At 42.7% G+C, this 27,589-nt stretch overlaps 1 protein-coding gene across 1 annotated transcript in view; it reads right to left on the bottom strand.

Moving 5' to 3' along the window:
- LOC311098924 (NLR family CARD domain-containing protein 3-like) overlaps positions 1-27,025 on the bottom strand; it is a 27,638-nt gene extending 613 nt beyond the window's left edge. Inside the window, exons 1-6 of the mRNA XM_084139472.1 lie at positions 26,961-27,025; positions 26,603-26,831; positions 24,422-26,180; positions 23,955-24,128; positions 22,351-22,524; positions 20,472-20,596 (exon numbers count right to left, since the gene is read on the bottom strand). Of these exons, the coding sequence (XP_083995598.1) occupies positions 20,587-20,596; positions 22,351-22,524; positions 23,955-24,128; positions 24,422-26,180; positions 26,603-26,813 (2,328 nt within the window). The 5' untranslated portion in view covers positions 26,814-26,831; positions 26,961-27,025 and the 3' untranslated portion in view covers positions 20,472-20,586. The remainder of the gene's footprint in view (positions 1-20,471; positions 20,597-22,350; positions 22,525-23,954; positions 24,129-24,421; positions 26,181-26,602; positions 26,832-26,960) is intronic.
- Between the last annotated feature and the right edge of the window lie 564 nt (positions 27,026-27,589).

Genomic DNA, 27,589 nt, shown 5'->3' with positions numbered 1-27,589 from the left:
TCTAGTGCATATTGTATATGGTTTCAATATCTTACTATCAGATTTGATAAATAACAGATTATAACATGAAAAGCTCAGTGTTGATTTTAAATATAAACATTAACAGTCCACAAAAATTGCGTGTAAAACAGTATGTTGGCTTGGCTGATAAAAAGGGTAGATTGAATTTCTCTTGGCAGTTGTGGCTCCCAGGTCTACAGCCAATCAAGGACTAGCTACCCATCCCCCACTGCTGCTCTCACCCCCCACCCCCCACCCCATCCCCTGACATGCTGGACTCTCAGGTTCTGTTCAATAAAGTGCAGCACAGCACAGTACAGTACAACTTTATTAGTCCATGTTACAGGGAACAAAGGGAATTTGTCTTTCTGAAGGGGTTAGTCACAGATCTGCCAGTTCAGATCAAATCCCACGTTTTGTTGTCTGGCTCAGGACTCAAACCAGTGACCTTTCAGTTACTGGACTAATTCTCTAACTTCCACCTCCTAACACTTCTAGCATGGGCTTCCTAGGCAAAGTTCCTTTTACACTATCCCATGTGTGGAGAAAACATGAGTCTGTCTCATGATCTGGTATTGAGGTAGTCCTGCCTTCAACTTCAAAATCAGTGTCACCCTCAGGTCAAGAGGGCATTACCTCTTGGTCAAATGGTCAAGACACTGGTTTTTCCCATGGGACACCTGGGTACAGATCCCGCCCATGAAATGTGCACACCTCTCCCAATGATATATGTTCTTCCTCACTTCATCTAACCTGACCTCTGCCCAAATTGCTCACTCCTCCCCAACTCACGGCTGTCATGTTGACTTGTACCAGACTGTGTCTCTTCTCCTCCAATAGGATCCCTGATGGCTAACAATAACATATCCTGACAGAATGGAAACGTTATACATTCCCCTCTCTCCCTCAGTGACATGAATAAGTCTATTTCATGTTTAGAAGTCAGAACCCAACAAGCGCTACGCCAAGAGGTCCGAACCTCTCGATGTTGTGGCTAGGTGTTGGATTAAGGTCGCTACATTACCCCCTTCCTTGGGGAAAGCATGCCCCCACACTTCTTTATAGCAAGTCTCTCACGTGTACATGCCTCTTTGATGGCCTCACAGGCACTATCCCACTTCTGACACCAATGTAACGAATTAAGGGATAGCTCCAACCGGGACTCAAATCCGGGTCCAGCGATTATCAAGTCAACAGCTTATCCATTACACCAAGAGATCAGAAGGTGGTAATTGGTAGGTGTTGGGTTCAGCTTGCTACAGTATATACTTATATAGGGCAATGTGTGATCTGGGAGCGGCAGCACTACCACTAGTGCTCCTGACACAGCCTAACACAATCTTTACCTTCTGAACCTTAAAAACTGACCTAAAGTCAGATACATTTAGACAAACCACCATGTGAGCAGCAAGTGTAGGGTTAATGGAGTGAAGTGGGGGATGGGTAGGACCACCAGTATCAACTATATGTCTATGAATGCATTACTATTAATGCAGTACTAAAACGGATGGATGCTCTTCATCAACACCATCTCACCTGGGAAACTAGATATCAGCAATCAATCAACAAGACTAATGAAATGGAGCAAATGAAGACATTAGAACTGCTAAAGGTCAGATATTATATTCTGACACCAATTTCCTACTGGTAGATTTTGTACATGATCTGTCAATCCTGAGAGCAACGCTCTCTCTCCTCCTCTTCCCCCATCTCTCTTTGCTGGGGTGAAGTTTCCCCTAGATACAGATCTAGGATCAGCTTCCCCTCCCCCAAACCTAACAAGGATCATTAGTGGGAGGAATTTAAACCTGATCCAAAGCCAGTGTCTATTTGGGAAACTTGTCCCCTCCCCAACAACTCTACATGTGGATGCGACTTCCTCCATCTCACCATGTTCACAAAGAAAACGGCAGTGTATTTCAGCTGTAAGTATTTTGAAGTTACTAGCTATATTATTTGAATTGAATTCACCTAGCTTCATTATTATTCAACCAGTAGAGAGGCCTCTGTGTAGTTGGAGAAAAATACTCTTTACCCCAGGTCTCCTTGAGATGACCAGTAGAGGCCTCTGTGTAGTTGGAGAAATATACTCTTTACCCCAGGTCTCATTGAGATGACCAGTAGAGGCCTCTGTGTAGTTGGAGAAAAATACTCTTTACCCCAGGTCTCCTTGAGATGACCAGTAGAGGCCTCTGTGTAGTTGGAGAAAAATACTCTTTACCCCAGGTCTCCTTGAGATGACCAGTAGAGGTCTCTGTTAGTTGGAGAAAAATACTCTTTACCCCCAGGTCTCCTTGAGATGACCAGTAGAGGCCTCTGTGTAGTTGGAGAAAAATACTCTTTACCCCAGGTCTCCTTGAGATGACCAGTAGAGGTCTCTGTGTAGTTGGAGAAAAATACTATTTACAGAGCTTTGGGTTTCTAGGTATGTTTAGTCCCAGGTAAGTTAAGTGATCATGCACCACTTTAAATGGTATCCTCTCTAGCTCACTTGTTGTACAATTATCTGAGATACACATGAGGTCACTTTTTCCCCAATGTATTGAATTTCCAGATAGTTTGCCAAATGAATTGATTAAGTCTAGTAGGTTAGGGACAGAGGCTACTGGGTCTGAGAGGTATAAAAGCACATTGTCTGCATATAACGAAATGATGCTTTTTCCTACTTTAAGACCATGGATATTAGGATGATCCCTTATTTGTATCGCCAGGGGTTCAAGGGAGACAGCGAAGAGCAGAGGACTGAGTGGGCATCCCTGCTGGACAGATTTATTTATTTATTTATTTATTTTATGTCATTTAGCAGACGCTCTTATCCAGAGCGACTTACAGGAGCAATTAGGGTTAAGTGCCTTGCTCAAGGGCACATCGACAGATTTTCCACCTAGTCAGCTCGGGGATTAGAACCAGCGACCTTTCGGTTACTGGCACAACGCTCTTAACCACTAAGCTACCTGCCGCCCGGTAGTTCAAAGGGACTGGATTTGTCTCTGTTGGTCAGAATAGAGGATGTTGGGCAGGCAATCTCCTCCAGTCACATGTCATTCCCTTTTGTTTATGGCAGACTCATATGAAATAATATGACCTCTCATAACCACTTGAAAAGGTTCCTATAGTGTAGAATCAGATACCACTCCTGTGTCATTAGTCTTTGGCTTGGATGCATATTTGATGTGGTTGAAATACTGTCATCTTTTATGATGCTGATAAAGACTGGGGCCGTCTGTTAAGGTGCTAACTGCACAGTGGAGCTACAGGTTATACACTGAGTGTACTAAATATTCACAACACTGTTATGACCAGTTTCTCTGGTATCTCGTACTTCAGGATGTAAGAGAGTGGCCGACCACTTAGATGGAGAGTTGATTCATTGTTATTTAATGGTTACAGTACTGGATTCAATGACAAGCGGTACGGGCTTAGCCTCTTGTCATCTGAATGACTTCCATAAAAAACCTCTCAGTTTATATAACGCTCTCCGAGCTACTTCCATCCCACAGTTGCCAACCATTATTGAGTGTCACACATCTCCTACAATAGGATCCCCGTACATAGTATCGTGTGGCACCCTAGCCAGGCCATTCCATCACGTACTCTTTCTAAGATTAGCAACAGTGGCCCCTAATCTATCTTGGCACGCCGACCTTCTGGCCCCCCATCCATGACCGACACAACACATGGCGTGTCCTTCTCCTCTCTCTCACCTACAGCTGATGACTTTAAAGACATTAATAAATGCTGTATCAAAAGACGTTATATCAAACACCTTCCTAACATTGAGTTACCTCCCCACTTTTGCCCTCAGAACAGCCTCAATTCGTCGGGACATGGACTCTACAAGGTGTTGAAAGCGTTCCACAGGGATGATGGCCCATGTTGAAGCCAATTCTTCCCAGAGTTGTGTCAAGTTGGCTGGATGTCCTTTTTGTGGTGTACCATGAGCGTGAAAAACCCAGCAGCGTTGCAGTTCTTGACACAAACTGGTATGCCTGGCACCTACTACCATACCCCGTTCAAAGGCACTTCAATATTTTGTCTTGCCCATTCACCCTCTGAATGGCACACACACACAATCCATGTCTCAATTGTCTCCAGGCTTAAACATCCTTCTTTAACCTGTCCCGTCCCCTTCATCTACAAGTGACATCAATAAGGGATCATAGCTTTCACCTGGATTCACCTGCTCAGTCTGTCATGGAAAGAGCAGGTGTCCTTAATGTTTTGTCCACTTAGTGTAAATTGCGCAATAATGATCCATTGATGGATTTTCTTATGTAGTCTATTGTTTTCTCTGTATTGAACCTGCCTGCCACCCACCCACCTGGGGACTGTGGGTTATGAGACAACCCCCGCATCACTAGCTTGCATGTTCTGCAGCCTTGTAGAGATAGGGAGGGGATGACTGGGAGGCAGGTTGGCATTTATTGTCATGAATCTTGCCCTGGAGGCAGTTCTGCAAAGTGGTCACTAGCTGGCACAGGCATAAAGTAATAATATCTGATTTTAATGCTAACCTTAACCTCACTGCTAATCCTTACCTTAAATTAAGACCATAAAACAACATTATTTTCCACAAATGTTTACAATATAGCCAATTTTGACTTTGCAGCTGGCATATCTAGAGGAAATCGTGCAGTTCTGCCTCCAGGGCAAAATTCATGACAAAACGTAAACCTGCGACTGGGAAAGGGAATGTAAAATCGATAACGAAATTGTTTTGACAATTAAAGTGCTTTTTATTATGAAAAGTACAATATATCCATGTACAATTTGTTTTTCAACATAAAATATATACAACAAATTATCACATTGGTATTTTAACGGTGTTATTGTAAGAGTTTACATTTTTAAACAGAGATACACCTAAAACAATATCAAAAAGTGCAGTATGTTCTGAGTATGTTACCTTAACGTCAACTCATAACGTCCCACTATAACTTCATGGGAGTCTAGTGGAAAGACTGCATGTTGCTTTGGGTGGATTCATCAAACATTTGCAGAATATTCCTGTAATGTCAGATGGCATCTTGTCAGACGGCAACAGCCTAGTCGGCTGCAGACACTCATAAGGAGTTCAAGTAGTTTATTTGCCATTTGCAGGTATTAAAAGTAATACATACATTGTAATTCCTTGTTGGAGCTCATATAGGACAGTACATACCAGTGGAGGCTGCTGAGGGGAGGACGGCTCATAATAATGGCTGGAACGGAGCCAATTAAATGGCATCAAACACATGGAAACCATGGAAACCATGTATTTGATGTATTTGATACCATTCCACTCAATCCGCTCCAGCCATTACAAGGCTGTCCTCCCCAACTAAGTTCCCACCAACCTCCTGTGGTACGTACACACAAACAGTAAAATATATCATAAGAACATCAATAAAACATGCAAAGTGGTAAAAGATCATAAAAGGAAAAAAAAATTCAGTCATGTTCTAAAAGTCTGATGGAAACAGTTTAGGTTGCTTGATTTAACAGGCAGATAGAACTGGGATAGAAGCTGTTCTGGAACCTGGGATCCAGAAACTGCCTAGCAACCACTGGTCCTCACTAGACTGGTGCCCTGCATGTCTATTTGTTCATTGGAGTTTATCAGGTTTTGAAGTGATGTCTGTGTTTGTTGGACACTTAGTGCTGGAATGAGGTGTCTGTTTGTTCCCAATTCTATCAGAAATGATGGTCCTCATTTGAAGGTCCTGAGTCAAGGTCCTCACTATTATAGGAAGATGTGTGAGTGTGAGTCCAGTGTGTGTGTGTATCCAGAGTGTGTGTGTGTGTCCAGTGTGTGTGTGTGTGTCCAATATGTGTGTGTGTGTCCAGTGTGTGTGTGTGTCCAGTGTGTGTCTAGTGTTTGTGTGTCCAGTGTGTGTGTCTCCTGTGTGTGTCCATTGTGTGTGTGTGTGTGTGTGTGTGTGTGTGTGTGTGTGTGTGTGTGTGTGTGTGTGTGTGTGTCCAGCATGTATATATACTGTAGCTATAGCCAACCACTGAACGTTATCCTGCTCCCAAATATATATACTGTAGCTTTAACCAACCACTGAAAGTTATCCTGCTCCCAAATATATATACTGTAGCTATAGCCAACCACTGAACGTTATCCTGCTCCCAAATATATATACTGTAGCTATAGCCAACCACTGAACGTTATCCTGCTCCCAAATATATATACTGTAGCTATAGCCAACCACTGAACGTTATCCTGCTCCCAAATATATATACTGTAGCTATAGCCAACCACTGAACGTTATCCTGCTCCCAAATATATATACTGTAGCTATAGCCAACCATCGCAGTTGATATGGTCAGTAGTGACTTTGCCATATGATAGGTAAACAAACAAACAGTCAAGTAGCCTACAAGCGGAGTATGAAAAATGTATGCACTCACTAAAAACAAGTGGATTCAGCAACACGGACACCGATGGAAATTCTTGCGATTTGACAGTTCCCAAAGGACATGAACTGGTTGAATCAACATTGTTTCTACTTTATAGGACAAGGCTTAATCAGTTTTATGGGAAACCAGCCAATAGTGTACAGCCATAATATAAATGTTTAATGTCTGTTTCCACTAGATTGCGTTACTGACAGACCAGACTGTCTGACCTGCACTGCCTCCTCCTGACTGATATCTAACCAGCCCAGAGGCTTAAAGAGACAGTCTGACTGATATCTAACCAGCCCAGAGGCTTGAAGAGACATTAGACTGTCTGACTGATATCTAACCAGCCCAGAGGCTTGAAGAGACATTAGACTGTTTGAGCTACACTGCCTCCTCCTGTGAGAGCCACGTCAGGCGACACTACACCGTCCCAACAATGCAAACACACATCCTGGTCGAGGTCATTGGAGTTGGGGGGACACAAAGGCCACCATGGCAACGCTGGAAAGACAAAGATAACTCGAGGTAATTTTCTGTTATTTAACGTTCCTGAATGCCATTGACAATACCCCAATTTGATAAATACTCCTATTTGATAAACCATTTCTTTGTATTTCATTTAGAGAAACTAAACTTTGAACTGTGTGTGTCATGCTTAGGAAAGTGACACTGAGGAGGAGGAGGAGGAGGAGGAACGGGGGAGCTTCTGTAAAAAGATGAAGATGCAAGTTATTAAAGTGGAAGAAGATTCTGCTGAGGAGAATTCTGACAAACTATTGAGGAGGATATATGAGCTAGAGCAACAGAACAGAAACATCGATATAGACTTGAAGCAGGAGAACTCTGAATTAAAGAAAACTTCTAAGGACTTGAAGCAGAAGAACTCTGAGCTAGAGAACACTTCTGAAGACTTAAAGCAGAAGAACTCTGAGCTAGAGAACACTTCTGAAGACTTAAAGCAGAAGAACTCTGAGCTAGAGAACACTTCTGAAGACTTAAAGCAGAAGAACTCTGAGCTAGAGAACACTTCTGAAGACTTAAAGCAGAAGAACTCTGAGCTAGAGAAAACTTCTGAAGACTTAAAACAGAAGAACTCTGAACTAGAGAAAACTTCTGAAGACTTGAAGCAGAAGAACTCTGAGCTAGAGAAAACTTATGAAGACTTGAAGCAGAAAAACTCTGAACTAGAGAAAGACTTGGAGCAGAAGAATCAACAGGAAAAGTCATGTTCTATTAATTAAGCTCAGACTACACTAAAAGAAGGCACTACCTAGAACCATAACGGTTCTTCAATTATCTTCGTAGGAGAACCCTCTGAAAATAAACATTTTTTGTGACAAGTGGAACGCTTTCACACTAAAAGGTTCTAATTAGAACCTTTTTCACCACCCAAGGGTTCTACCTGAAACAAAAAAGGGTTTTCCTATGGGGACAAACGAAGAACCCCTTTGCGTTTAGTATCAAAATAACTATAAATGGGAATTATCTTCTTGGAGATAAGTGTCAGAATCTGGGCACTAAACTCGCTGTTTTTGTGTTTTAATCACTGTTTATATCCATTTCTACTCAGAACAGACTAATAATACCCACCCAGTCCTGTAGATGAATACCTCTCTGAGTGGTTTTACAGTGTCTCAGTCCTGTAGATGAATACCTCTCTGAGTGGTTTTACAGTGTCCCAGTCCTGTAGATGAATACCTCTCTGAGTGGTTTTACAGTGTCCCAGTCCTGTAGATGAATACCTCTCTGAGTGGTTTTACAGTGTCTCAGTCCTGTAGATGAATACCTCTCTGAGTGGTTCTACAGTGTCTCAGTCCTGTAGATGAATACCTCTCTGAGTGGTTTAACAGTGTCTCCGTCCTGTAGATGAATACCTCTCTGAGTGGTTTTACAGTGTCTCAGTCCTGTAGATGAATACCTCTCTGAGTGGTTCTACAGTGTCCCAGTCCTGTAGATGAATACCTCTCTGAGTGGTTTTACAGTGTCCCAGTCCTGTAGATGAACACCTCTCTGAGTGGTTCTACAGTGTCTCAGTCCTGTAGATGAATACCTCTCTGAGTGGTTTTACAGTGTCTCAGTCCTGTAGATAAATACCTCTCTGAGTGGTTTTACAGTGTCCCAGTCCTGTAGATGAATACCTCTCTGAGTGGTTTTACAGTGTCTCAGTCCTGTAGATGAATACCTCTCTGAGTGGTTTTACAGTGTCTCAGTCCTGTAGATGAATACCTCTCTGAGTGGTTTTACAGTGTCTCAGTCCTGTAGATAAATACCTCTCTGAGTGGTTCTACAGTGTCCCAGTCCTGTAGATGAATACCTCTCTGAGTGGTTCTACAGTGTCCCAGTCCTGTAGATGAATACCTCTCTGAGTGGTTCTACAATGTCCCAGTCCTGTAGATGAATACCTCTCTGAGTGGTTTTACAGTGTCCCAGTCCTGTAGATGAATACCTCTCTGAGTGGTTTTACAGTGTCCCAGTCCTGTAGATGAATACCTCTCTGAGTGGTTCTACAGTGTCCCAGTCCTGTAGATGAATACCTCTCTGAGTGGTTTTACAGTGTTTCAGTCCTGTAGATGAATACCTCTCTGAGTGGTTTTACAGTATCCCAGTCCTGTAGATGAATACCTCTCTCTGAGTGGTTCTACAGTGTCTCCGTCCTGTAGATGAATACCTCTCTGAGTGGTTTTACAGTGTCTCAGTCCTGTAGATGAATACCTCTCTGAGTGGTTTTACAGTGTCCCAGTCCTGTAGATGAATACCTCTCTGAGTGGTTCTACAGTGTCCCAGTCCTGTAGATGAATACCTCTCTGAGTGGTTTTACAGTGTCTCAGTCCTGTAGATGAATACCTCTCTGAGTGGTTTTACAGTGTCTCAGTCCTGTAGATGAATACCTCTCTGAGTGGTTTTACAGTGTCTCAGTCCTGTAGATGAATACCTCTCTGAGTGGTTTTACAGTGTCCCAGTCCTGTAGATGAATACCTCTCTGAGTGGTTTTACAGTGTCTCAGTCCTGTAGATGAATACCTCTCTGAGTGGTTCTACAGTGTCCCAGTCCTGTAGATGAATACCTCTCTGAGTGGTTTTACAGTGTCTCAGTCCTTTAGATGAATACCTCTCTGAGTGGTTTTACAGTGTCTCAGTCCTGTAGATGAATACCTCTCTGAGTGGTTTTACAGTGTCCCAGTCCTGTAGATGAATACCTCTCTGAGTGCTTTTACAGTGTCTCAGTCCTGTAGATGAATACCTCTCTGAGTGGTTCTACAGTGTCCCAGTCCTGTAGATGAATACCTCTCTGAGTGGTTTTACAGTGTCTCAGTCCTGTAGATGAATACCTCTCTGAGTGGTTTTACAGTGTCTCAGTCCTGTAGATGAATACCTCTCTGAGTGGTTCTACAGTGTCTCAGTCCTGTAGATGAATACCTCTCTGAGTGGTTTTACAGTGTCCCAGTCCTGTAGATGAATACCTCTCTGAGTGGTTTTACAGTGTCCCAGTCCTGTAGATGAATACCTCTCTGAGTGGTTTTACAGTGTCCCAGTCCTGTAGATGAATACCTCTCTGAGTGGTTTTACAGTGTCTCCATCCTGTAGATGAATACCTCTCTGATTGGTTTTACAGTGTCTCAGTCCTGTAGATGAATACCTCTCTGAGTGGTTTTACAGTGTCCCAGTCCTGTAGATGAATACCTCTCTGATTGGTTTTACAGTGTCTCAGTCCTGTAGATGAATACCTCTCTGAGTGGTTTTACAGTGTCCCAGTCCTGTAGATGAATACCTCTCTGAGTGGTTCTACAGTGTCCCAGTCCTGTAGATGAATACCTCTCTGAGTGGTTTTACAGTGTCTCAGTCCTGTAGATGAATACCTCTCTGAGTGGTTTTACAGTGTCCCAGTCCTGTAGATGAATACCTCTCTGAGTGGTTCTACAGTGTCCCAGTCCTGTAGATGAATACCTCTCTGAGTGGTTTTACAGTGTCTCAGTCCTGTAGATGAATACCTCTCTGAGTGGTTCTACAGTGTCCCAGTCCTGTAGATGAATACCTCTCTGAGTGGTTCTACAGTGTCTCAGTCCTGTAGATGAATACCTCTCTGAGTGGTTCTCCAGTGTCCCAGTCCTGTAGATGAATACCTCTCTGAGTGGTTCTACAGTGTCCCAGTCCTGTAGATGAATACCTCTCTGAGTGGTTCTCCAGTGTCTCCGTCCTGTAGATGAATACCTCTCTGAGTGGTTCTCCAGTGTCTCAGTCCTGTAGATGAATACCTCTCTGAGTGGTTCTACAGTGTCCCAGTCCTGTAGATGAATACCTCTCTGAGTGGTTCTCCAGTGTTTCTGTGTTTAATCTACATGATATATCAGCTCTTACTGTTCTCTTCAGACTTGCTCATTCAAAACCTCTATTAGAGGCATTTTCACATTATCCCTGTAGGATCAGCTGGATCCTGGAGTGTTCAGAACATTAAAGCATGATTTTGCTTAAAGAAAAAAATAAGCAAACACATTCCCCCTTCCATATGTTTGGGGGAGACTCCCCACACATATGGATGAAGGTACTCTGGTCAGATGAGACAAAAATTGAGCTTTTTGGCCATCAAGGAAAACGCTATGTCTGGCGCAAACCCAACACCTCTCATCACCCCGAGAACACCATCCCCACAGTGAAGCATGGTGGTGGCAGCATCATGCTGTGGGGATGTTTTTATCGGCAGGGACTGGGACACTCGTCAGAATTGAAGGAATGATGGATGGCGCTAAACACAGGGAAATTCTTGAGGGAAACCTGTTTCAGTCTTCCAGAGATTTGAGACTGGGACGGAGGTTCACCTTCCAGCAGGTCAATGACCCTAAGCATACTGCTAAAGCAACACTTGAGTGGTTTAAGGGGAAACATTTAAATGTCTTGGAATGGCCTAGTCAAAGCCCAGACCTCAATCCAATTGAGAATCTGTGGTATGACTTAAAGATTGCTGTACACCAGCGGAACCCATCCAACTTGAAGGAGCTGGAGCAGTTTTGCCTTGAAAAATGGGCAAAAATCCCAGTGGCTAGATGTGCCAAGCTTATAGAGACATACCCCAAGAGACTTGCAGCTGTAATTGCTGCAAAAGGTGGCTCTACAATGTATTGACTTTGGGGGGGGTGAATAGTTATGCACGCTCAAGTTTTCTGTTTTTTTGTCTTATTTCTTGTTTGTTTCACAATAAAAAATATTTTTCATCTTCAAAGTGGTAGGCATGTTGTGTAAATCAATTGATACAAACCCCCAAAAAATCAATTTTAATTCCAGGTTGTAAGGCAACAAAATAGGAAAAATGCCAAGGGGAGTGAATACTTTCGCAAACCACTGTGTATCATGTATAATTAAAATTAATATATTTTGTTTAACTGATTGAACAAATTTTTTTTAATTTTTTTTATTTGTGGTGTGGTTTTCATATCAGCCCTTTTGGGCTTCCCATCCTCACCTGAACACCGTTTTTACCTGTTCATTTATCTGCAGTGTTTTGTCTTTCACTTATTTTCTTTGGTGTGAATAAATAAAACCTAAAACCTAATTGAGAAATGGTTTCACTTGCAATGACTTGTTATGTTTAAACCGTGATTTAAACTGAGACTCGGTGATATGACATGTAAGGCTGTGTGTCTGCTTGATTTCATATATGTACCTGATTTCCATTCAGACTGCTTTGTCCAGCCAAGTGGCACTTTGTGGGATACATTGACTGTAATGGAGTTGAAGTATGTGGACACTCTTCAAATGAGTGGATTCTGCTATTTCAGCCACACCCGTTACTGACAGGTGTATACAATCGAGCACACATAGTTACACAGTGCTTTCGGAAAGTATTCAGACCCCTTGACATTTTCCACTTTTTCAGGCTTATTCTAAAATTGATTAAATTGTTTTTTTTGTACTCATCAATCTACACACAACATCCCATAATGACAAAGTTATGGGTTTTTAGAACTCCTGCATTGTCTTGGTTGTGTGCTTAGGGTCGTTGTCTTGTTGGAAGGTGAACCTTCACCCCAGTCTGAGGTCCAGAGCGCTCTGGAGCAGGTTTTCATCAAGGATCTTTCTGTACTTTGCTCTGTTCATCTTTCCCTTGATTCTGACTAGTCTCCCAGTCTCTGCCACTGAAAAACATCCCCACAGCATGCTGCCACCACCATGCTTCACCATAGGGATGGTGCCAGGTTACCTCCAGACGTGACGCTTGGCATTCAAGCCAAAGAATTCAATCTTGGTTTCATCAGACCAGAGAATCTTGTTTCTCATGGTCTGAGAGTCTTTAGGTGCCTTTTGGCAAACTCCAAGCGGGCTGTCATGTGCCTTTTACTGAGGAGTGGCTTCCATCTGGCCACTCTACCATAAAGGCCTGATTGGTGGAGTGCTGCAGAGATGTCCTTCTGGAAGGTTCTCCCATATCCACAGAGGAACTCTGGGGCTCTGTCAGAGTGACCATCGGGTTCTTCGCGGGTTCTTGGTCACCTCCCTGACCAAGGCCCTTCTCCCCCGATTGCTCAGTTTGGCCGGGCGGCCAGCTCTAGGAAGAATCTAGGTGGTTCCAAACTTCTTCCATTTAACAATGATGGAGGCCACTGTGTTCTTGGGGACCTTCAATGCTGCAGACATTTTTTGGTACCCTTCCCCAGATCTGTGCCTCGACACAATCCTGTCTCGGAGCTCTACGGACAATTCCTTCGACCTCATGGCTTGGTTTTTGCTCTGACATACACTGTCAACTGTGGGACCTTATGTAGACAGGTGTGTGCCTTTCCATATCATGTCCAATCAATTGAATTTACCACAGGTGGACTCCAATCAAGTTGTAGAAACATCTCAGGGATGATCAACGGAAACAGGATGCACATGAGCTCAATTTCGAATCTCATTGCAAAGGGTCTGAAAACTTCTGTAAATAAGGTATTTCTATATATTTGCAAACATGTCTAAAAACCTGTTTTCACTTTGTCATTATGGGGTATTGTGTGTAAATTGATGAGGAAAAATAACTAATTTAATCTATTTTAGAATAAGGCTGTAACTTAACAAAATGTGGAAAAAGTCAAGGGGTCTGAATACTTTTTGAATGCACTGTAGATATGGTGTGGACTGGATACTCAATACAATCTAAATCAGATACCTCACTGTCTGTCTTTTGACTGATACTGCTTTTATACTGCTCTGGTCAGTCTACTCAAATATTTGTACTATACATTTTTCTCTCTACAAGCAATACTTTGATAATTTGTCATTTCTAATATTGAAACATCAATTTATGAATAGATATGGCAGGTTTCAGGACACTGATATATCTTAATATGTAGAAAAAATATACTGCCACTATTTTCACCACCAAAGAATAGCAGTGTGGTTTTAATATGATTTGACTCTTTGCAGGCTGTCAGGCTGTCTAGTCACAGAGGAAGGCTGTGCTTCTCTGGCCTCAGCTCTGAGGTCAAACCCCTCACACCTGAGAGAGCTGGACCTGAGCTACAATCACCCAGGAGATTCAGGAGTCAGACTGCTCTCTGCTGGACTGGAGGATCCACACTGCAGACTGGAGAAACTCAAGTATATAGAGGGTTTATGTCAATGATCATATAATAATAATATAGTAATATGCCATTTAGCAGACGCTTTTATCCAAAGCGACCTACAGTCATGCATGCATACATTTTTTTTTTTGTGTATGGGTGGTCCCGGGGATCGAACCCACTACCTTGGCATTACAAGCGCCGTGCTCTACCAGCTGAGCTACAGAGGACCACCATATCAGACATGTTGGAGTTATCAGGCTAGTTAAGACAAACATTCTGACCACCACTTTGGGCAAAGTTATATGCTGACCGTGTGTGTGTGTGTGTGTGTGTGTGTGTGTGTGTGTGTGTGTGTGTGTGTGTGTGTGTGTGTGTGTGTGTGTGTGTGTGTGTGTGTGTGTGTGTGTGTGTGTGTGTGTGTGAGTATGTGTGTGTGTGTGTGAGTTAAGGTGTATCCCTCAATGACTGTCTGTTCTTCTGCTTACCGCTACAGTGTGGAACATGGTGGAGAGAACACAATGAAACCTGGACTGAGAAAATGTCAAAGACCACCATCATTACTTACTTGGTCATATTAAATATCAGCTGTAGTTCTACAGAAGCAGAAATCAGGGACACCAAAGTTCAGAAAGAGTTGCTTTGACAATGTGTGTGTGTGTGTGTGTGTGTGGCGCATTCGTGTTACTTAAGAAATGTGTGTTTGTGTTCATGCACATTAACAGATAGGGGTCTATATTATAGACAGTTGTCCTAACCCTAACCCTGCTGGGTGATGGTATATATATATATACATCTATATCTATATTATAGACAGTTGTCCTAACCCTAACCCTGTTGGGTGATGGTATATATATATATGAGTGGCGCAGTGGTCTAAGGCACTGCATCGCCGTGCTAGCTGTGCCACTAGAGATCCTGGTTCGAATCCAGGCTCTGTCGCAGCCGGCCGCGACCGGGAGACTCATGGGCGGCGCACTATTGGCCTAGCGTTGTCCAGGGTAGGGGAGGGAATGGCCGGCAGGGATGTAGCTCAGTTGATAGAGCATGGCGTTTGCAACGCCAGGGTTGTGGGTTTGTTTCCCACGGGGGACCAGTATGAAAAAAAAAAATTACAAAAAATATATGTATTCACTAACTGTAAGTCGCTCTGGATAAGAGTGTCTGCTAAATGACTAAAATGTAATGTAAATATATAATTTAAAGTCTGTATGTAAACTTCTGACCCACTGGGAATGTGATAAAAGCTGAAATAAATCATTCTCTCTACTATTATTCTGACATTTTATATTCTTTAAATAAAGTGGTTATCCTAACTGAACTAAGACAGGGAATTTCTACTAGGACTAAATGTCAGGAATTGTGATAAACTGAGTTTAAATGTATTTGGCTAAGGTGTATGTATACTTCCGACTTCAACTGTATCTATAAAAGTGCTGATCCAATGAGGCGTGGTGGTTGACAACATATTTTTAGCTGCTGTCAAACCTGACAACATTAAACGTCTTTTCTGTAATGATAGTGGTGAATTATCATTATGTGATAACAGTTTTGGGGAACAAGGTATGATGATATCCACTACAGCAGATAAGACAGAGGGTATCACTTTCCAAAACAATGTCCCCTGGTCACTCCCAGTACATATGATTAAAGGAGTCCAAGGCACCTTGATTACATAGATCACACAGAGAGGTTAAGATTTTCATTAAATTATGTTTTCTAGGTGTAAGGTGATTACAATGTATCAGCTGGTGATTAGGATTGTTAGATGAACCCACTAAGTGCCAAACAGGCTGCCTAAGTATGGTCCCAATCAGAGACAACGAGCTACAGCTGCCTCTGATTGGGAACCAACCGGCCAACATAGAAAACACGATCTAGAATAGAAACATAGAATATTAAACATAGAAACTAACACCCTGGCTCAACATAAAGAGTCCCCAGAGCCAGGGCGTGACAAAACCGTTCTGTATATGAGCTCCACTGCTCAATAATTTCATCAAACTGTCCAATGTTTCCAACAATTCCAATAATTTTTGTTTCTCAATAAGCTCCTGATTGTCACTCACTTCAGTATTGTCCTCAGCCACAGCAATATTTTCCTCAGTCACGTGATCTTCATTCACTTCACTCACTGACGTTTCCTCTTAAATTCGCTCATTTAGCAGTTTTAATTAAAAGGTTTGTCTTCACAGTTGAATAAATGTCCTTTCCTTTAATCACTGTATATTCCTCCTTTTTAATCACGTTGTTTTCCCGCTCCGATGTCCGTCTCCAGTCCTTTTCTGCCGTCCATGACGATGTTAACTCCAGTGGTGGAAAAAGTACCCAATTGTCATACTTGAGTAAAAGTAAAGATACCTTAACAGAAAATGACTCAACTAAAAGTGAAAGTCACCCAGTAAAATACTACTTGAGTAAAAGTCTAAAAGTATTTGGTTTTAAATGTACTTAAGTATAAAAAGTAAATGTAATTGCTAAAATATACTAAAGTATCAAAAGTAAAAGTACAAGTATAAATCATTTCAAATTCCTTACATAAAGCAAACCAGACGATTTTCTTGTTTTTAAAATGTACGTTCAGCCAGAAGCAAACTCCAACACTCAGACAATTTACAAACAAAGCATTTGTGTTTAGTGAGTCTGCCAGATCAGAGGCAGTAGGGATGTTCTCTTGATAAGTGTGTGAATTGGACCATTTTCTGTCCTGCTAAGCATTCAAAATGTAACGAGTACTTTTGGGTGTCAGGGAAAATGTATGGAGTAAAAAGTACATTATTTTCTTTAGGAATGTAGTGAAGTAAAAGTAAAGTAGTCAAAAATATAAATAGTAAAGTCAAGTACAGATACCCCCAAAAAACTACTTAAGTAGTACTTTAAAGTATTTTTACTTAAGTACTTTACACCACTGGTTAACTCTCTTTCTTAGCTAGCTCGACTATGCACTTGCCTCTGCTAGCAATACACTGTGCTAACATTAGCCTAGACTGTACCACAGAAAATAACAGTTTTAAACAGTTGTAAAAACCCACTTCTTCCAGACAGAATAGTTCCTGTAGATTCAGACTTACTCATCGCCAATCTTTTGTTATGTCTGGTGGGTTTCATAACCACGTCTGTATAACAATTCAATAATGATAAGACAGGAGACAGGAATCAGTTCAACCATTTATCTGGAACGTGATCATCTCAACACATACAAACCCCCATGATGCTCTGCAGCACAACCCCAATATACAACAAATACATAGATTAGTAAATGGACACTAAACAAAACTCATAGAGGAATTTAAATGTTCAGTTGTAGAAAGTAGGGCCATGGGATAGGGTCAGAAAGGTCAGTATGTTTGATAACTGGTTACAGAGGTGACATAACAAGCATAAGGTCTATTATAACACAGTGAAGTAGAGGTGGGAGCTAAAAGCAGACATGGACAGTGAGACGGTGTGAAGAGGTCAGGGGTGAAACACTAGATCAGGACAGGTAGTAATGGCAGGGCTGGAAATAGACACAGAGACACATTCTGATCATGGCTCAGACCTGACCTGAGACACCCAAACAGAAGATGCCATAGCAAAGTCCTGTCCAGTAGGCTATATGGGATTTCCTTTCATCAAAATACAACACATGGAAATGTGTCCAGTGTGTGTGTGTGTGTGTGTCCAGTGTGTGAGTGTCCAGTGTGTGTGTGTTTGTCCAGTGTGTGTGTGTGTGTGTGTATCAATTGTATTTTTGTGTGTGTGTCCAGTGTGTGTGTGTATCCAGTGTGTGTGTGTGTTCAGTGTGTGTGTGTCCAGTGTGTGTGTGTGTCCAGTGTGTGTCAAGTGTGTCCAGTGTGTGTGTGTGTGTGTCCAGTGTGTGTGTGTGTCCAGTGTGTGTCAAGTGTGTCCAGTGTGTGTGTGTGTGTCCAGTGTGTGTGTGTGTGTGTGTGTCCAGTGTGTGTTCAGTGTGTGTGTCCAGTGTGTGTTCAGTGTGTGTGTGTGTCCAGTGTGTGTGTGTGTGTGTGTGTCCAGTGTGTGTGTGTGTGTCCAGTGTGTGTGTGTGTATGTCCAGTGTGTGTGTGTGTCCAGTGTGTGTCAAGTGTGTCCAGTGTGTGTGTGTGTGTGTGTCCAGTGTGTGTGTGTGTGTGTGTGTCCAGTGTGTGTTCAGTGTGTGTGTCCAGTGTATGTTCAGTGTGTGTGTGTGTGTCCAGTGTGTGTGTGTGTGTGTCCAGTGTGTGTGTGTGTGTCCAGTGTGTGTGTGTGTGTGTCTAGTGTGTGTATGTGTGTCCCAAGTGTGTTTGTGTGTGTGTGTCCAGGGTATGTGTGTGTGTGTGTTTGTCCTGCGTGTGTGTGTCCAGTGTGTGTGTGTGTGTGTGTGTGTCCAGTGTGAGTGTGTCCAGTGTGTGTGTGTTTGTCCAGTGTGTGTGTGTGTGTGTGTGTTTGTGTGTGTCCAGTGTGTGTGTGTGTGTGTCCAGTGTGTGTGTGTGTGTGTCCAGTGTGTGTGTGTCCAGTCTGTGTGTGTGTGTGTGTCCAGTGTGTGTGTGTGTGTCCAGTGTGTGTGTGTCCAGTGTGTGTCTGTGTCCAGTGTGTGTGTGTGTGTGTGTGTGTGTGTGTGTGTGTGTACATTGTGTGTGTGTGTGTGTCTAGTGTGTGTGTGTGTCCAGTGTGTGTGTGTGTATGTCCAGTGTGAGTGTGTCCAGTGTGTGTGTGTCCAGTGTGTGTGTTTGTCCAGTGTGTGTGTGTGTGTGTGTGTGTGTGTGTGTGTGTGTGTATGTGTGTGTTTGTGTGTGTCCAGTGTGTGTGTGCATGTGTGTGTGTGTGTTTGTGTGTGTCCAGTGGGTGTGTGTGTCCAGTGTGTGTGTTCAGTGTGTGTGTGTGTGTGTGTGTGTGCATGTGTGTGTGTGTGTCCAGTGTATATGTGTGTGTGTGTGTGTCCGGTGTGTGTGTCCAGTGTGTGTGTGTGTCTAGTGTGAGTGTGTGTCCAGTGTGTGTGTCCAGTGTGTTTGTGTGTGTCCAGTGTGTGTGTGTGTGTATGTGTCCGGTGTGTGTGTGTGTGTGTGTGTGTGTGTGTCCAGTGTGAGTTTGTCCAGTGTGTGTGTGTCCAGTGTGTGTGTTTGTCCAGTGTGTGTGTGTGTGTGTGTGTTTGTCCAGTGTGTGTGTGTGTGTGTGTCCAGTGTGTGTGTGTGTGTCCGGTATGTGTGTGTCCAGTGTGTGAGTGTGTCCAGTGTGTGAGTGTGTCCAGTGTGTGTGTGTCCAGTGTGTGTGTGTGTGTCCAATGTGTGTGTGTCCAGTGTGTGTGTGTGTGTACAGTGTGAGTGTGTCCAGTGTGTGTGTGTGTGTGTGTATGTCCAGTGTGTGTGTTTGTCCAGTGTGTGTGTGTGTGTCTAGTGTGTGTGTGTGTGTGTCCAGTGTATGTATGTGTGTGTGTGTGTGTGTGTGTGTGTGTATGTGTGTGTCCAGTGTGTGTGTGTCCAGTGTGAGTGTGTCCAGTGTGTGTGTGTGTCCAGTGTGTGTGTTCAGTGTGTGTATGTGTGTGTACAGTGTGTGTGTGTGTCCAGTGTGTGTGTGTGTGTATGTACAGCGTGTGTGTGTATGTCCAGTGTGAGTGTGTCCAGTGTGTGTGTTTGTCCAGTGTGTGTATGTGTGTGTTTGTGTGTGTCCAGTGTGTGTGTGTGTGTGTCCAGTGTGTGTGTTCAGTGTGTGTGTGTGTGTATGTGTGTGTGTGTGTGTGTGTGTGTGTGTCCAGTGAATGTGTGTGTGTGTGTGTCTGGTGTGTGTGTGTATTTGTGTGAGTGTGTCCAGTGTGTGTGTGTCCAGTGTATGTGTGTGTTTGTGTGTCCAGTGTGTGTGTGTGTCCAGTGTGTGTGTGTGTGTCCAGTGTGTGTGTGTGTGTCCAGTGTGTGTGTGTGTGTCCAGTGTGTGTATGTGTGTGTACAGTGTGTGTGTGTCCAGTGTGTGTGTGTGTGTATGTCCAGTGTGAGTGTGTCCAGTGTGTGTGTGTGTGTGTGTGTGTGTGTGTGTTTCCAGTGTGTGTGTGTGTGTGTTTGTGTGTGTATTTGTGTGTTTCCAGTGTGTGTGTGTGTGTGTGTGTGTGTTTGTGTGTCTCCAGTGTGTGTGTATCCAGTGTTTGTGTCCAGTTTGTGTGTGTTCAGTGTGTTAAAGTTGCTGAGGAACCCCAAACATCATGAACCCTAAACCCTGGATAGAGGGGCTCAGTGAATGTGGAGTGGAATGTGTTCAGGTGGGTCAGTGTGTCAGAGGAGACTCTGTAGAAGGACAGAGTGCCGGCTGGCCAGTCCAGATACACTCCTACTCTGTGGGAGCTGGAGGAGGGGACGTCTATGGTAGTGGACTTATAATTGTGCCTGGGATAGTAACTGGCTCTGTATCTGTTGTCAGAGCAGAACAGACTCCAGGACTTGTCATTACATCCAATCCCACAGTCATTACCCCTTCCTCTCCTGCTGATTCCTTTATATGCTACTCCTATATCAACCCCTCCCCCACTCCACTCTACCTCCCAGTAACAGCGCCCAGTCAGACCCTCTCTACACAGCACCTGTCTCCAGACCTCAAATCTCTCTGGGTGATCAGGATACGGCTGCTCCTCTCTCCTCCATGTCACCTTTCTGTTCTCCTCAGACAGAGAGAGGCGTCTGTTTACTGTGTTTGGGTCCAGTGTGAGATCACAGACATCTGATGGATGAAACCAGACACAATATTAGAAATCATCATCATTCACATTAGAATGTTAACTCACTTTTCACTAATTCATTTAATGTAGATGTTTCTAGGTATCAAAAGGAGAAGTTAAGGTAACTTGAGATTTGTTCAATGATCATATGTTATACTGTATGGTAATATAAAACACACTTATTCCCATTAATTACACACACACACATCCTGAACACACACAAACACATTGAACACACACTCACACCTGTATGCATGCATGAACACACACACACATCCTGAACACAAACACACTGGAAACACATCCTGAACACACACTGGACACACACACATCTTCATGCATGAACACACACACACATTTCTAAAGTAACACGAACACACCACACACATACACAGACACACACATTGTCAAAGCAACTCTTTGTAAACTTTGGTGTCCCTGATTTGTGCTTCTGTAGAACTACAGCTGATATTTAATATGACCAAGTAAGTAATGATGGTGGTCTTTGACTTTGACTTCACTTGAATTAAGACTTATTCTTAGTCATATTCTTCACAGCAGTCAACACTCACATTTTCTAAGTCCAGGTTTCATTGTGTTCTCTCCACCATGTTCCACACTGTAGCGGTAAGCAGAAGAACAGACAGTCATTGAGGGATACACCTGAACTCACACACACACACACACACACACACACACACACACACACACACACACACACACACACACACACACACACACACACACACACACACACACACACACACACACACGACACACGGACACACACAACACACACACTGGACACTCACACACACATTCAGCATATAACTTTGTATAAGCGGTGGTAAGAATGTTTGTCTGTGTGTGTATGTATGTGTCCAGTGTGTGTGTCCAGTGTGTGTGTGTGTCTGTGTGTGTGTGTCCTGTTTGTGTGTGTGTGTGTCCAGTTTGTGTGTGTCCAGTGTGTGTGTGTGTGTGTGTGTCCAGTGTGTGTGTGTCCAGTGTGTGTGTGTCCAGTGTGTGTGTGTCCTGTGTGTGTGTGTGTCCAGTGTGTGTGTGTGTCCAGTGTGTGTGTGTGTCCTGTGTGTGTGTGTGTGTCCAGTGTGTGTGTGTGTCCAGTTTGTGTGTGTGTCCAGTTTGTGTCCAGTGTGTGTCCAGTGTGTGTGTGTGTGTGTGTTTGTGTGTTCAGTTTGTGTGTGTTTGTCAAGTGAATGTGTGTGTCCACTGTTTGTGTGTGTGTGTGTCCAGTGTGTGTCCAGTGTGTATCCAGTGTGTGTGTGTTTGTCTGTCCAGTGTGTCCAGTGTGTGTGTCCAGTGTGTTTGTGTGTGTGTGTGTGTGTGTGTGTGTCCAGTGTGTGTGTGTGTTTGTCCAGTGTATGTGTGTGTGTGTGTGAGTGTGTGTGTGTCCAGTGTGTGTGTGTGTGTGTGTGTGTCCAGTGTGTGTGTGTGTCTAGTGTGTGTGTGTCCAGTGTGTGTCCAATGTGTGTGTGTGTGTCCAGTGTGTTTGTGTGTGTGTCCAGTGTGTGTGTTTGTCCAGTGTTTGTGTGTGTCCAGTGTACTGTACACACACATTGGATACACACTGGACACACACACACTGGACACACACACACACACACACTGGACACACACACACACACACACACACAGTCTTTATATAACTTTGTCCAAGTGGTGGTCAGAATGTTTGTCTTAACTAGCCTGATAACTCCAACATGTCTGATATGAACATTGACATAAACCCTCTACATACTTGAGTTTCTCCAGTCTGCAGTGTGGATCCTCCAGTCCAGCAGAGAGCAGTCTGACTCCTGAGTCTCCTGGGTGATTGTAGCTCAGGTCCAGCTCTCTCAGGTGTGAGGGGTTTGACTTCAGAGCTGAGACCAGAGAAGCACAGCCTTCCTCTGTGACTAGACAGCCTGACAGCCTGCAAAGAGTCAAATCATATTAAAACCACACTGCAATTCTTTGGTGGTCAAAATAGTGGCAGTATATTTTTTCAAAATGTTCAGATACATCAGTGTCCTGAAATCTGCCATATCTATTCATAAATTAATGTATCATTATTAGAAATTATCAAAGTATTGCTTGTAGATAGAAACATGTATAGTACAAATATTTGAGTAAACTGACCAGAACAGTTTAAAAAGCAGTATCAGTCGAAAGACAGACAGTGAGGTATCAGATTTAGATTGTATTGAGTATACAGTCCACACCATATCTAGTTTGACAGTGAAGCTAATATTTTAAATGTGGCTCTATACTCCAGCATTTTGGATTTGAGATCAAATGTTTCATATGAGGTGACAGTATATAATGTCACCTTTTTTTTGAGGGTATTTTAATACATATATTTTTCACCATTTAGAAATGAAAGCACTTTATGTATCTAGTCCCCCTATTTGAAGAAGTCATAAGTATACTGACCAATTCACTTATAGTGTATTAAAGTAGTCAAAAGTTGAGTATTTGGTCCCAAACTCGTTGGTTGCATTTGCAGTTTGTTTTGGTTGTGTTTTGGGTTATGTTTTGCCCAATAGTAACTGAATGGTGGATGATGACTGGAGTAATTTTCTGTCTAAGTGAGTAGATAACATGTTTCTAAACACTACTAAAGTAATCCTGATGATGCCTTGATTAAGAAAAATCATGAATGAATCATGAATAATAATGAGTGAGAAAGTTACAGAGGCTACAACAAAACATGCTAACCTCTCACCATTACCAATAACAGAGGGGGTATGATCCTTGTTCCTCTTATTCATCATTATTCACGATTCATTCATGATTATTCATAATCATGGTAGCATCCACATGAATGTAGAAGTGTTCAGAAACATCTTCTATTCTTACTGACAATACAAGTGAAGTGACTCCAAAATGACAGGACATTATTAACATTGCAGTTTCTATCAGGAAAAACATAATCTAAAACACAACTAAAAAAACTGCAAATGCATTCAACAAGTTTGTAGAATCACAAGCTTGATGTAATCACTGCAGGTAAGGAATATGGGACCAAATACTAAACTTTTGACTACTTTAATACAATATAAGTGAATATGTCCAAATTATTAAGACTTTTTCAAATGGGAGAAATAGATACATAAAGTGATTTCATTTCTAAACAGTAACAAAGATATGTATGCAAATACTCTCAAATAAAAGGTGACATTCTGTACTGTCGCCTAATATGAAACATTCTATCTCAAATCCAAAATGATGGAGCATAGCACCAAATGTAAAACTGTAAGCTTCACTGTCCAAACACATATGGTGTGGACTATGTGTGCCTGGTAAACACATGTGGATCTGGTGAACAGTTATCACTTGTTGACCAACTACAGGAATACTGACCTCAGAGTCTCCAGTTTACAGTGGGGATTCCCCAGGACAGCAGAGAGCAGCTTCACTCCTGAATCCTTCAGGTCATTGTTACTCAGGTCCAGCTCTCTCAGGTGTGAGGGGTTTGACTTCAGAGCTGAGACCAGAGAAGCACAGCCTTTCTCTGTGACTCCACAGCCTGACAGCCTGACAGAGAGATCATCATGATTTCACAAACACACTGTTAATTTAACACCAGTAGTGTAGAAGGACAATGGCAGATGCATTTGGTTTATTCTCTCAAACAACATATAGATTCATCTTCCGTCTCCTAGAATTGTATGGTCATATTGTTATACTAATGTGAACATCAATGCATTGATTCAGTAAGTTTTTCAATGTAATACTATATATTATATACATATTATAATACATATATTTCTCTAAACTTAATATTTCTTCCTGATGATTAGTACTTAAATGTCATTTTATGTACTCACAGAGCAGCTCTGGAGGCTTTGACCACTGGCAGCAGCCTCAGAAGACCTTCCTCTGATCTGGAGTATTTCTTCAGGTCAAACACATCCAGCTCCTTTTCTGAAGTCAGCAACACAAAGACCAGAGCTGACCACTGTGCAGGTGACAGTTTGGCTTCTGAGAGACTTCCTGATCTCAGGTACCATTGGATCTCCTTCACTAGAGAATGGTCATTCAGTTCATTCAGACAGTGGAACAGATTGATGCACCTCTCTGGAGAGGGATTCTCTCTGATCTTCTCCTTGATGTACTTGACTGTTTCTTCATGGCTCTGTGAGCTGCTTCTTGTCTTTGTCAGTAGACCTCGTAAGTGCTTCTGATTGGACTCCAGTGAGAGGCCCAGAAGGAAGCGGAGGAACAGGTCCAGGTTTCCTGTCTCACTTTGTAAGGCTTTATCCACAGCACTCTTGTAGACAGTAACTTCAGTAACATGCGGTTTGGCCATTAGATTCTCATTGTTGTTGATGAATGAGAGGAACACATATACAGCAGCCAGAAACTCCTGAATGCTCAGATGCACGAAGCAGTACACCTTGTCCTGGTACAGCCCACATTCCTCTTTAAAGAGCTGTGTGCACAATCCTGAGTACACTGAGGCTTCATTGACATCAATCCCAGCCTCTTTCAGCTCTTCTTCATAGAAAATCAGATTGCCATTCACAAGCTGTTGAAAAGCCAGTTTTCCCAGTGACAGAATGCTCTCTTTATTCCAGTGTGGACCTGTCTCTTCTTTCCCAAGATACTTTTCATTCTTCTGTTTGGTATGAAACTCCACAAGGTGTGAGTACATCTCAGTCAGAGTCTTGGGCATCTCTTCTGTCTTGTCTGTACTCAACATGTGTTCAAGGACTGTTGCAGAAATCCAACAGAAGACTGGAATGTGGCACATGATGTGGAGGCTCCTTGATGTCTTTATGTGTGAGATGATTCTGCTGGCCAGGTCCTCATCACTGAATCTCTTCCTGAAGTACTCCTCCTTCTGTGGATCATTGAACCCTCGTACCTCTGTCACCTGGTCAACACACCCTGAAGGGATCTGATTGGCTGCTGCAGGTCGGGTAGTTATCCAGAGGAGAGCAGAGGGAAGCAGATTTCCCTTGATGAGATTTGTCAGCAGAGCATCCACTGAGGTTGACTCTGTGATGTCACAACATATCTTGTTCTTCTGGAAGTCTAGGGGCAGTCGGCACTCATCCAGACCATCAAAGATGAACAGAACTTTGTACTTGTCGTAGTTGGAGATTCTTGATTCTTTGGTTTCGATTGAGAAGTGATTGAGAAGTTCAATGAAAGTGTATTTTTCCATTTTCATCAAATTCAGCTCCCGAAAAGGAAAGGAAAATACAAATTGGACATCCTGATTTGCTTTTCCTTCAGCCCAGTCCAGAATGAACTTCTGCACAGAGACTGTTTTTCCGATGCCAGCGACTCCCTTTGTCAGCACAGTTCTGATAAGTTTGTCTTGTCCAGTTAAGGGTCTGAAGATGTCGTTACATTTGATTGCAGTCTCTGGTCTGGCTTGTTTCCTGGTTGTTGTCTCAATCTGTCTCAGCTCATGTTCATTATTGACCTCTCCTTTTCCACCCTCTGTGATGTAGAGCTCTGTGTAGATCTTATTGAGAAGTGTTGGGTTTCCTTGTTTAGCAATCCCCTCAAATACACATTGAAACTTCTTCTTTAGATTAGATTTGAGTTCACTTTGGCAAATCACAGCAAGCTCATCTGAATGAAGAAATAACACAGAGGATATTAATATCTGTTTTAATGCCTACAGTATTGTAAAACTGTGTTATAAAGTTTAAATTATAATAATTTATTCTCTTAACTGTCTGTATAGATCTCTTATTGATGGTATTATTAATGTTGTCTCTCTCTCTCTCTCTCTCTCTCTCTCTCTCTCTCTCTCTCTCTCGCTCTCTCTCTCTCTCTCTCTCTCTCTCTCTCTCTCTCTCTCTCTCTCTCTCTCTCTCTCTCTCTCAATTAATCACCACAACACATCCCTGCTGCTACTTGATGAGGTCACTAGGTGTTGTGTTAAGGCTGCTACAATATCACTGAGTTACACAGCTACTTTAGCTGTACTTTAGCTACAGCTTTTAAATGTTCTAAAACAGCATTCAACACATGAGGCAGACAGCTCTTACTTTTCTCCAGTGTGTCAGCAAGCTCCTTCTGGTTCATTTTCCTCAGGACGTGCAGTGTGATCTTCAGAGCCCCCTCTCTGGCACTGCTCTCCTGCTTCTCATCTTCAGCATCCACCACTTCCTTATCCTGCTTCTGACTCTCAAAGCCTTCTGGGAGTTCTGGACTAAGAATCCTCTTGAACATCTTCAGCTCGTTCTTCACAAATGTCATAATATTCTCTTCAAGCAACTGAAATAAATCAAGTATATAAGTTAAGCAAGAGACTAAATGCTTTCTCATTAACACATGAATGAATGATTGACAGATCAACTTTACTTGAGGTAAACAAAAACAAATGTACATAACAGGACCACATACACTGAATATGGAGGCCAGGTCTGTTTGATGACTCTGGGAAGACTGGCCACTGAGAATCTCTGACTCTGATCTCTCCTTTTGGTTTCTGTGGACAAAACATCAGATTACATTTCCTCATCCAGGGAGTGCACACACACACACACACACACACACACACACACACACACACACACACAAACACACACACACACACACACACACACACACACGGAGGGAATGTTTTGTTTGTTTAATATTGTTTCAGGACTATGAAAATGGAAAAAAGGATTAGCCTAAGGTTTATGAAAACAACAAAAATAAATGGGAAAATGGGAGAGGAGAAATGACTAGAGACAGTGTTGTTTAACTCACTGACCATGACCCATGAGTTCTTCTTACCTTTGTTCAGTAGAAAAGTCTCCCTCTCTAAACTTCATAGGAGCTTCCATAGACTTGTCACTCTTCATGGACACACAGCTGGGTACAGGGGAGGCTGGTCTCTCCTGCTTGATTGGGCTTCAACACAACAGAGACAAACATTACGTCTCTCATCTACTCTGAGCTCAGATGGGGAAACATAACAAGAGTTTCATTCTAAAACGCTATATATCCATATTCAGAAATGTTCGTCAATTAGCTTTTATTGTTTA

Source organism: Coregonus lavaretus (assembly GCF_964263955.1).
Source record: "Coregonus lavaretus genome assembly, chromosome: 2".
In the NCBI taxonomy this organism is placed as follows: domain Eukaryota; kingdom Metazoa; phylum Chordata; class Actinopteri; order Salmoniformes; family Salmonidae; genus Coregonus; species Coregonus lavaretus.
This window is presented reverse-complemented; position numbering and strand designations above follow the sequence as displayed.